Source organism: Aulonocara sp. 'chitande type north' Nkhata Bay, linkage group LG2 (assembly GCF_057382095.1).
Source record: "Aulonocara sp. 'chitande type north' Nkhata Bay isolate Kocher_YH1m ecotype deep benthic linkage group LG2, A_spYH_male_GT1.1, whole genome shotgun sequence".
Lineage (NCBI taxonomy): Eukaryota > Metazoa > Chordata > Actinopteri > Cichliformes > Cichlidae > Aulonocara > Aulonocara sp. 'chitande type north' Nkhata Bay.
The window spans coordinates 17,159,315-17,171,439 of record NC_141345.1 but is presented as its reverse complement, the minus strand read 5'-3'; the positions used below and the strand labels follow the sequence as shown (position 1 = coordinate 17,171,439).

At 45.8% G+C, this 12,125-nt stretch overlaps 1 protein-coding gene across 2 annotated transcripts in view; it reads right to left on the bottom strand.

The window, feature by feature from the left end:
• Nucleotides 1-12,125, bottom strand: part of aff2 (AF4/FMR2 family, member 2) — a 223,691-nt gene that overhangs the window by 33,808 nt on the left and 177,758 nt on the right. For both annotated transcript variants that reach the window (XM_086306075.1, XM_086306083.1), the window contains 4 exons: nucleotides 10,707-10,812; nucleotides 10,429-10,579; nucleotides 10,064-10,279; nucleotides 3,434-3,638 (listed from right to left, as the gene is read on the bottom strand). In XM_086306075.1, coding sequence (XP_086162201.1) covers nucleotides 3,434-3,638; nucleotides 10,064-10,279; nucleotides 10,429-10,579; nucleotides 10,707-10,812 — 678 coding nt within the window. The remainder of the gene's footprint in view (nucleotides 1-3,433; nucleotides 3,639-10,063; nucleotides 10,280-10,428; nucleotides 10,580-10,706; nucleotides 10,813-12,125) is intronic.

The window sequence follows — 12,125 nt, the reverse complement described above, 5'->3', positions numbered from 1 at the left end:
TGACATTAGCCATCTTGCCAGCTGCTCTGCGCAACTAAAACAGGCAGAAGATCAAATGTTGCAACAGCACTTACGGCACCGATTGCACACGTTAGCGTTCATCTCCATTCTCAGGTAATTTAAGAAAGGTTATATCTCTTTAGTAAAACAAGGACATTTTCACCTGCGTACACTTGACAGGAGAGGCACATCTGTATGTATACCATGAAATATAACGACAGCCCGTTGGATTTAATTATATACTGTAGCATCGTTAGCTTTGATCTGTGTGCGTACAAGAGAGCCAAAATCTCAGACTTCAGACCGAAATGCTCACGTGTAGATTTTTATTAAACTTTTGGATCCGTTAGATGTGAATGAGACAGTATAACCCAAATATAATCATTTCAGGCACACAGCTGTGGCTGTGAGCACAGCAGCATCACACAACTGCTGTGGAAGTGTAACAGTAACCAGTATTAGGGCCCCATTAAAAAAGAAATATTATTGCTCATTTTGAGAATAAAGTTGACTTCATTCTTTAAATAATATTTCAAGTTTAATCTCAAAATTTTGACCTTATTCTCAAAATGAACAGTGATATATATTTTTCATAATGCTTCGTCGTATTAATTCACCTGTAAATAAATGACATTGAAAACTTTGAACTTACAAGGTAAAATATTTACATGTAGCTACACTGGGACAAGTCGGTAAGAGTCAGCTTTCTCAGGAAACAAAGAAAGAATTATACTGTAAGTAAATGTATGTAGTGTTTAGGTCATTTTAAGGAATTGTGTAAGGAAGTTTAAGTAGTGGAGGACTGATTTTAGAGCATCACTTCATGTGTTTTACAGCAAAGATGACACAAATGATACTGTAAGTAGAGAAAATCAAAACTGGCCGGCATGTGTGACCTTGTAATGGAGGAACCAAGTCTAACTTAATTTATCGACTTTTATTTATAATCAAAAACAATATTGAACACAACAGAATTAGCAACAAATCAAATAAAGATATAAAGATGCAAAAAAATAAAGAGCTAAAAATGTAAGCTTCCACAGTACGACCGCTGTCCCAAAAAATAATTTACGATGTAAGATGTTTGTTTTTCCAAATATGACCACTGCACACTGCTTAAACTTACATTATATATATTTTTGTGTTGCTTTATTTCTATAAAATATATGAAGTTATGCAATTCTTAAAATTACTTACGCATTACTTAAAATTACCTTCAGAAAACTTGAATTTACTTACAATATAATTCTATCCTATTCTAGTGTATCTACCTTTAAGTGTTTATAGGTAAATATAATGATCTAATTTCAGGTAAAATACATTGAAAGTCCATTTAATTACAGGGGACCCGTTAGTCGTGGACGCCATTATTAAGTGTTACCATGAAAAGTTGTGTATATGTGGGGCAACCAATCAGAAAACAGCAAGGCTGTAAAGGGCTTGCTTCCGACAGTTGGTAAATTGAGAGGATTCACTAACGTCTGGCCTAAAATAAACGATGGTTATTCTGAAATAAGAATATTAGGTCCCCTTTCAGTTCATGCTCAGTACTGTGGGTAAATCTTTGCAGTGGGATATGTGGAAAAGTATTCGAACTTTTATGTTGTTTCCCTGAAGTTGATGAAAACAAAAGAGAACATGATGATAATTAGGCATTAAGTAATTAGTTGTTAAATTAATTCTAAGTACTGTGTGAGCGAATTAAAGTTTGGAGCTCTGAGGGGCTGTCGGGGCGCCTGTAGCTCCGGCTGCTGACGCAGAGGTGGCAGTTGTCAGAGTCGGGCACGTCATGCTGCCGGGTCACTTCTTCAAGTCTTCTCTGTGGGCTGTAACAGCTGAGCTGCTGTTTGCTGGTTACTGCAGTTTTCCTCAGTGTAATCTTGTTGTAACATCGCTGACAGCTGCTAACGTGTTAGTTGCTAATTTGTCAGCAGATGAGTTTTACGAGAACAATTTCCACAACCTGACAGCAGAACAATGGAGGGGAAATTTGTTCTCAAAGCAAAACAAGTAATGACGAAAGACAGCAGCATCACAGAGATCAGCCAACATGAAAACATCTGAAAAGGAAATCATCAGCGTTATTTGTTTACACGTTTTCTAGGGCTTCTTATTACTGTTCAGCCTCACTGCAGCGTTAAAGTTACATTAGGTCAACATTTTTATGATTTCCTTTTAGCATTTTGAATGTTTGTTGCTGTTTAACCATTTAAATCCTCCCGTTCTTCCACTTGAGTTAAAAACACTCTGTTACAATGTAACACTACCACCAACGTCATTAGGTACCCCCTGCTAGTACCGGGTTGGACGCCCCTTTTGCCCTAATTCTTTAAGGAATCACACAGTTGCTGTAGATCTACAGTGAGCTCACTGTCATGAAGAAAGCGGTTTGAGCTTTTGTGATATTGAACATTATCCTGCTGCATGCAGTCATCAGCAGATGGGTGCACTGTGGTCATAAAGAGATGCTCAGGGAGGCTAACCTGTCGCTGGCGTCACACAGATGTTTTTCTAAAACCCTTTGCTAAACTGAAAGAATTCCCACGCTTCCTGAAAGCAGCGTCTCTGTGCTTTTCAGTGATATTTGGGTCGCTGCAGCCCTGCTAAGGTTGCAGCTGTTGGTACCCAATGTGTGCCAAGAAAATATCCTCCACATCACTGCATCACCAGCAGCCTGAACTGTTGACGAGACATCCTGACCATCCACCATCTATCTGAGTGAGTCTGTGCAAATGATATCCTTAGTTTGCTGTTTTTAGCTGAAGGAAATGGCATCATGTGTGGTCTTCTGCTGCTGCGAGGTTTGCAGTGTTGTGCTGCGGTGTCAGGGATGCTCTTCTACATTCATATATTGTAACGAGCAGTTATTTGAGTTACTGTTGTCCTCGATATTTTCTAAATCCTTTTTGAGACCATTCTCTGAAATCTCAGTAGATCAGCAGAAACACTCAGCCGAGCAGCCCATCTGGCACCAACAACCATGCATTTCAAAGTCACTTCAATCACCTTTCTTCTCCAATCTGATGCTCACTTTGATCATGTATAGAGCATGTATGCCTAATTTCACTGAGTTGCTGCCCAGTGAGCAGTTCAACAGATGTACCTAACAAAGTGTTCATCTTGTGGTGTTTTAATATAAATATGTAGCATTACGTGTATGTATTTAACAAAAACTGATTTCCCTTTTCCATTAATGAGCATACAATAGCTGTATATATTCATATATATTCACACACAGCTGAGACTGGATTACAAACAGGAACCTTTCAGGGAAGGAACCACGAGTCAGTACATTTGTTGTAGAGTTGCATAAAGCGATAAGTATAGGGTACAGTCTGATACATCTGTACTTGGTGTTCAGCCCTATTCCAAATGTCTGCAACCTTCCTGCAGTACACACACACACACACACACACACACATCTAAAACTAACCTGGTTTACACTGACAGCAGGTACTGGCAGTGGGGTTTGCTGTAGCGCTGCTGGTGGAGTGGCTGTGTTAGTGTTTGAGTTGGTAGCACTGCGAGGTTCTTTCCTTGGGGCTGTTTTCCCACCGGGAGGTTTACTACGCGGCCTCGGGGGGTTCTGATGCTCCAGGGAGGGGGGAGGCAACAGGTCCTTCTCCCTCGCTGCAGGGCTAATGGGAGAAACAATAAGAGGAAGGCTCACTACTGGAACTAGATTCACCCTTGAGCAAGGCAGTGAAGCCCAAGCTACATGATAAACAATAGAAGGTAATGCTTGCCATTGCTTGGTCTTGTGACAGCATGAAATAATTGAAAACAGCATGCATTCAGTCAAACTTGGACGTAGGAAGCTTAAAATGGAACGAAGAAAAGGAAGAGGTGATTGAGGGAGAGGAAAATGAAAAACAGGAAAAACAATCAATGTTATTTTTTTTCCTAATTAGGCCAACGTCAAGCTGCGCACAGAGTCTGACATGGCTTCTACTCAGTCTCAGCACTGTTCAGCTCAGAGGGAGTGACAGTCTTCAGTGGCCATGTGCCAGACAGCTCAGTGATCCACGGGAACCTCTGTTAGCTCTAAGCTGCAGTGTGAAGCAGGTGGTAAAGTTCCTAACAGTAATTGTAACAGTTTAGTCAATAGCAAGCACTGTATCAGTTATAGAGCCAGTTACACATCAGAATATAGGCTGCTGTGGATTTTTATCTCAAACTGTCGGGCTTATGTTGAAATGATGAAAGTGCACCAGTGTCTTCTTCATGTGCTGCTTTACAGAGACAGCTAAGATGGAAATATCTGGCTCAATTTTATTGATTAAAAGAGATATCACTATAGTCAGATGCACACAAACCCTGCCCTTGTACATTATGGCACAGCCCACATAGTAACAAAGTGTAGTGTAGAATGTGCTCAGCTCGAGTAGGTCAATACGGCTTAAGACTATATAAATACAGGCCATTTACCATTTACCATAAGACAGTTTTTGCTTTTTAGGTAACTGGCTCTCAGAGGAGCTCGAGACATTCACCTGGGAGATGAAAATAAGACTTTTGTAGCTCTAGCTTAAAATTTATATATATACACACATATATATACACACACATATATATATATATATATAAAAAAAAAAAACACCCAGCACGCCCCTGCGGGCGGTTTATCCTTCAAGCTCGGGTCCTCTACCAGAGGCCTGGGAGCTTGAGGGTCCTGCGCAGTATCTTAGCTGTTCCCAGGACTGCGCTCTTCTGGACAGAGATCTCCGATGTTGTTCCTGGGATCTGCTGGAGCCACTCGCCTAGCTTGGGAGTCACCGCACCTAGTGCTCCGATTACCACGGGGACCACCGTTACCTTCACCCTCCACATCCTCTCGAGCTCTTCTCTGAGCCCTTGGTATTTCTCCAGCTTCTCGTGTTCCTTCTTCCTGATATTGCTGTCATTCAGAACCGCTACATCGATCACTACGGCCGTCTTCTTCTGTTTGTCTACCACCACTATGTCCGGTTGGTTAGCCACCACCATTTTGTCCGTCTGTATCTGGAAGTCCCACAGGATCTTAGCTCGGTCATTCTCCACCACCCTTGGGGGCATCTCCCATTTTGACCTCGGGACTTCCAGGTTATACTCGGCACAGATGTTCCTGTACACTATGCCGGCCACTTGGTTATGGCGTTCCATGTATGCCTTGCCTGCTAGCATCTTGCACCCTGCTGTTATGTGCTGGATTGTCTCTGGGGCATCTTTACACAGCCTGCACCTGGGGTCTTGCCTGGTGTGATAGACCCCAGCCTCTATGGATCTTGTGCTCAGAGCTTGTTCTTGTGCTGCCATGATTAGTGCCTCTGTGCTGTCTTTCAGTCCAGCTTTGTCCAGCCACTGGTAGGATTTCTGGATATCAGCCACCTCCTCTATCTGCCGGTGGTACATACCGTGCAGGGGCCTGTCCTTCCATGATGGTTCCTCGTCTCCCTCCTCTTTCTTGGGTTTCTGCTGCCTGAGGTATTCACTGAGCACTCGGTCAGTTGGGGCCATCTTCCCAATGTATTCTTGGATGTTCCTTGTCTCATCCTGGACTGTGGTGCTGACACTCACCAGTCCCCGGCCCCCTTCCTTCCGCTTAGCGTACAGCCTCAGGGTGCTGGTTTATCTGAGGGCAGGGATAGCTCAGTAGGTAGAGTGGTTGCCCCATGATCGGAAGGTCGGGGGTTCGATTCCCCTTAACAGCTACCCTGAGGTACCCCTGAGCAAGGTACCGTCCCTACACACTGCTCCCTGGGTGCCCAATGGCTGCCCACTGCTTCACTGAGTGAATGGGTTAAATGCAGAAAGGAATTTCCCTACGGGGCTCAATAAAGTACACACCTTCTTCTTCTTATTCTCCTGCCTTCTATCTCTCTGGTGTACCTCCTCAAGCGGCTGGCCAAGGCTGTGAGTCTTTGCTTGGCAGTTTCCAAGGCCTCAGGTATGGACAGCTTGCTGTATTTCTTATGCACCTTCTTTGTCGCACCTTTCTGCAACTCCGTTAGTTGGCTAACCTCCCCCCGTGCTACTTTGATCTTGTCCTCTAGCCTCCTTCTCCATGGAGGGTACTGCCCCTTGTGGCTGTTCAACAATACGGCAGCAGTGATCAGTGAGATGCTTGGCTACAAGTTGAACAGCTATATATATATATATATATATATATATATATATATATATATATATATATATATATATATATATATATATATATATATATATATATATATATATATATATACATATATATATATATATATATATCAGCTGGATAGCGTAGTGGTTAAACTACACGCCTTTGGAACAGAGGATCGCAAGTTCGATTCCTGCCTGGGGCGTCTGTATCCAGTAAGGGTCCTAAGGCTAGACCCCCTATGCTAAGCAAGCCTACCGCAGACATGAGCGAGACAGATAAATATGAAGGCATGCCGGCTCGGACGTCGCCCGGATCAACAAGGTCCGCGTCAGGTGTTGAGGAACCAGGGCACCCTGACGAAAAGTGGGCTACTGGAACAAGAAGGCATCGGTGGGCAAGGGACGAAAACAGGGCGTTGTTGGAATGCTACTACGCAAGTAACCCCGGCGGAAGGGGCTACATGAATAGGATGAGGGACCTATGGATTCTTCGATACCCAACATCCACAATGACGGCGAAACAACTAGTAGCTCAGTGTTCCAACATTCGAAAGAAGGGACTGCTCTCACAGCTAGAGATTGACGAGGTACAACACAAATGCTACGGCAAGGAGGAGTCAGGACGCCAGGTCAGGGGGGAGATATCATCACCCCCACCCGAGATTGGGTACATAGCCCCAAGTGCGATAGGAGAAGGATCGTTGAGTGCGAGAGGAACTGACCTGAAAAATAGGATCATGGCCAAGCTTGAAACCTGGATCCCCCGTAGCCGGTTACCAAGATTACGTGAAGTTCCCTCAGAAGGTCTGCTAGATGATGTTAATGCAGCACTACGGGCAATACCTACAACCACGATTACCGACACTAACAAGCTGATCTACAATACGGCAGCAGTGATCAGTGAGATGTTTGGCTACAAGTTGAACAGCCACAAGGGGCAGTACCCTCCATGGAGAAGGAGGCTAGAGGGCAAGATCAAAGTAGCACGGAGGGAGGTTAGCCAACTAACAGAGTTGCAGAAAGGTGCGACAAATAAGGTGCCTAAGAAATACAGCAAGCTGTCCATACCTGAGGCCTTGGAAACTGCCAAGCAAAGACTCACAGCCTTGGCCAGCCGCTTGAGGAGGTACACCAGAGAGATAGAAGGCAGGAGAATAAACCAGCTGTTCTCCACAGAACCAGCAAAGGTGTACTCTCAGTGGCAAGGGAACAATAAGAGAACAGCACCACCAAGGCTGGAGACGGAGCAATACTGGAAGAGCATATGGGAGAAGGATGCAACCCATAACGGCAATGCTCAGTGGCTAGTGGATCTGAGGGCAGACCACAGCGACCTCCCTGAACAGGGTCCAGTAACCATCACAGTGGCAGATATCCAAGAAAGGGTCTCCAGTATGAAGAGTTGGACAGCACCAGGGCCCGACATGGTTCACGCCTACTGGCTGAAGAAGCTGACTGCACTCCACGAGCGTCTGGCAGCACAAATGAACCAGCTGCTAGTTAACGAGAGACACCCGGAATGGCTAACTGAAGGCCGGACGGTCCTGATCCCCAAGGACCCCAAGAAGGGACCGGTCCCCTCCAACTACCGACCAATAACCTGCCTCAGTACTACATGGAAGCTCCTGTCAGGCATCATATCGGCTAAGATGAACAGGCACATGGGTCAATACATGAGCGGGACACAGAAAGGAATTGGCAAGAATACCAGAGGTGCAAAACACCAGCTACTGGTAGACAGAACAATCAGCCGAGACTGCAAGACCAGACTGACCAACCTGTGCACTGCCTGGATTGATTACAAGAAGGCCTATGACTCAATGCCCCACAGCTGGATACTGGAATGCCTAGAATTGTACAAGATCAATGGGACCCTAAGAGCCTTCATCAGGAACTCAATGGGGATGTGGCGTACAACACTAGAGGCCAACTCCAAGCCCATAGCACAAGTTACCATCAAGTGCGGGATCTACCAAGGAGATGCTCTGTCCCCACTGCTGTTCTGCATAGGCCTGAACCCCCTCAGTGAGATCATTAACAAGACTGGCTACGGATACCGACTACGGAACGGAGCAGTTGTCAGCCACCTCCTGTACATGGATGACATCAAGCTGTATGCCAAGAGTGAACGAGACATCGATTCACTGATCCACACTACCAGGCTATACAGCAATGACATTGGAATGTCGTTCGGACTGGAGAAGTGTAGTCGGATGGTAACAAAGAGAGGGAAGGTAGTCAGAACTGAGGGGATTGAACTAGAAGAAGGCAACATTGCAGACATAGAGGACAGTTACAAGTACCTGGGGATCCCGCAGGCAAATGGGAACCATGAAGAGGCCGCTAGAAAGGCTGCAACCACCAAGTACCTGCAGAGGGTCAGGCAAGGCCTGAGGAGTCAGCTGAATGGTAAGAACAAGATCCGGGCCATCAACACATACGCCCTGCCCGTGATCAGGTACCCTGCTGGGGTAATAGGCTGGCCAAAGGAGGAGATAGAAGCCACTGACATAAAGACAAGAAAGCTCCTGACCATGCATGGAGGGTTTCACCCCAAGTCCAGCACCCTGAGGCTGTACGCTAAGCGGAAGGAAGGGGGCCGGGGACTGGTGAGTGTCAGCACCACAGTCCAGGATGAGACAAGGAACATCCAAGAATACATTGGGAAGATGGCCCCAACTGACCGAGTGCTCAGTGAATACCTCAGGCAGCAGAAACCCAAGAAAGAGGAGGGAGACGAGGAACCATCATGGAAGGACAGGCCCCTGCACGGTATGTACCACCGGCAGATAGAGGAGGTGGCTGATATCCAGAAATCCTACCAGTGGCTGGACAAAGCTGGACTGAAAGACAGCACAGAGGCACTAATCATGGCAGCACAAGAACAAGCTCTGAGTACAAGATCCATAGAGGCTGGGGTCTATCACACCAGGCAAGACCCCAGGTGCAGGCTGTGTAAAGATGCCCCAGAGACAATCCAGCACATAACAGCAGGGTGCAAGATGCTAGCAGGCAAGGCATACATGGAACGCCATAACCAAGTGGCCGGCATAGTGTACAGGAACATCTGTGCCGAGTATAACCTAGAAGTCCCGAGGTCAAAATGGGAGATGCCCCCAAGGGTGGTGGAGAATGACCGAGCTAAGATCCTGTGGGACTTCCAGATACAGACGGACAAAATGGTGGTGGCTAACCAACCGGACATAGTGGTGGTAGACAAACAGAAGAAGACGGCCGTAGTGATCGATGTAGCGGTTCCGAATGACAGCAATATCAGGAAGAAGGAACACGAGAAGCTGGAGAAATACCAAGGGCTCAGAGAAGAGCTCGAGAGGATGTGGAGGGTGAAGGTAACGGTGGTCCCCGTGGTAATCGGAGCACTAGGTGCGGTGACTCCCAAGCTAGGCGAGTGGCTCCAGCAGATCCCGGGAATAACATCGGAGATCTCTGTCCAGAAGAGCGCAGTCCTGGGAACAGCTAAGATACTGCGCAGGACCCTCAAGCTCCCAGGCCTCTGGTAGAGGACCCGAGCTTGAAGGATAAACCGCCCGCAGGGGCGTGCTGGGTGTTTTTGTTTATATATATATATATATATATATATGTACACTATGACTTCAAAAAATTATATCCATGTCCACTACAGTATATCACAACAGATGTGACAGATGTGAGCATGCCAGCTGAACTCAGTGGTTATATATTATATTACATTATTATATATATTATATTCAGCCATTAGAGGGAATATATGCTATGGTGAGGATTTTACAGCACTATATTTATCTTATATGAATCTGTCCTGCCAGTGTTACATATCTATTTTGAAGAACTACTTTTCTGTGTCTACGTTGTTAACAACAACAAACAATTACTACTCCAACAAAGCTTCTACTATATTAGAAGTAAAACACAAGCAAACACAATCACTATTTCCTTTATTTCTTACCTGTGCTGGTTTGCTCTGTTCCATGTCTGGTTCTGATTATCCTCCACGCTGTTTGACCTCTCTGTCCGTCTGGGCTGTTTCTTCCCTGTGGTGTTCCTCCTTGGGGTCGTGACCTCGGGCCCCGACAACAGGCCCAGCGACAGCCTCATCTTAGACCTCTGGCCCTCCCCCGAGGCCTTCTGACTCAGCTTGGCCTTTGCCTTCTCTCTGCCCGGGCTGAAGAAAACAAAACACATTTTTTTCATATATAGATGGTTAAGACACATTTTTGCCAGCTGCAACCTACAATTAGTCTTTCATTCAGTCTTTCATTCAGCAGATGCTATTTTGAAGAGCTACTTTAGCAATATTCTAAACAAACCTACCAGAAAGCTGCCCTCGTGTCCTTGTGCTCCACTGTAGGTGCAGCTGGAACAGGCGTACTGCTCGATCCACAGGGCTTAGTTTTGGCAGCCGTACCCACTCCCGGTGCCTCATTGCCTGGGGAGAATGTCTCTGGACCCTGGTTGATGGAGCCTAAGCAGTGGACCATTTGACTAGAATAGGTAATTGTAACCTAACCAAGATATGTTTATCTAGGCTATTTAGCACATCCTGCAGTTCTTCGTGGACAGAATGGCTTTAACCTTCCATGTCTACCAACCTGTGCCATGATGTTCTTGTTGTGGGGGAACCAGGGGTTTGGTCTGAGCTTGGACCTTATTCAACCAGCTGTCCAGCTGCCACTTGTTGGTTGACGGAGGCTCGGGCTAATAGGAGGAAAAAGACAACTTTTTATTTTGTTTGTGCTGTGATTTTTTTACTGCTTTGTCTCTTTACATCAGTTTCTTCCAGTGTGTTTCACGGCACACGCCTATAAACCCAAGCAGCGTCGAGGCATTGAAATAATGCGATAAATATTGTCGTAATTTGTTTTTTCTGCAGATGGAGTTTTATGACTTTCAGAGCACTGACAAGACAGAGTGGGGAGAGTTCATTTAATTTACAGACAGTAAGATTTACAGTAAAGTGAGAAGCTGTGAATCGGGAGAATAGCAGTGAAAGGGGATCTGCCTCTTATAAAATGAAAATAAAATTGGAGAGATTTGTCAGAGCTGAAGATATTCACAGCCTCAGTGTTTGTATTGGTGCGTTGTTGACAGTACTGTGTAAAAATCTCGAGTGACCCCTCATTTCTTTATCTTTATATAAAAGGAGCCTAGCTTTCTATCTTACCACTTTTAAATTAATCTTAAGGAATAATTCTCCAAGTTTTCTGAGAACGGCTTGTTCACTCAGTTCCGTCCTTACACTGGAGAGTCGCAGATTTAAGCCCTGTGGGAGTGTCCCCCCAAGAGGGACAATGGACCCCCTATTGATCCTCTACCTAACCACACAACGGCAGAGTCAAACAAAACCAAAGGTGGGGGAGTGTGTTTCATGGTAAACAGAAAGTGTTGTGATGCCAGGAGCATTTCTACTCTCTCCAGCAGCTGCTCGCCACATCTGGAGTTCCTGAGCATTAAGTGCCGCCCTTTCTATCTGCCCCGTGAGTTCAACTCGGTCATCGCCACGGTGGTCTACATCCCACCCCAAGCGGACACAGGTATGGCTTTGTCCGAATTACATGATGTGCTGAGCTCGCTTCAAAACAAGGACCCGGGCGCAGCCCTCATTGTAGCAGGAGACTTTAACAAAGCAAACCTCAGACAAGTCATGCCAAACTTTTACCAGCATGTCTTGTGTCCAACGAGAGGGGATCGAATTTTGGATCACTGCTACACGCCATACAAGCAGGGCTACAAAGCGGTCTCACACCCGGCTTTTGGGAAGTCTGACCACAACGCCATCTTCCTCATCACCCAGTATAAACAAAGCATACGGAGGGAAGACGTGACCACGAGGGAGGTAAAACGGTGGACTGCCCAATCAGAAGCTACGCTACAGGACGCATTCAACGACGTAGACTGGGACATGTTCAGAGCATGCGCAGTCGACATCAACGAGTTTACGGAAGTAGCAGTATGCTTCGTCAATATGCTAGTGGAGGAGATTATCCCCACTGCGAGAGTCACCACATTCC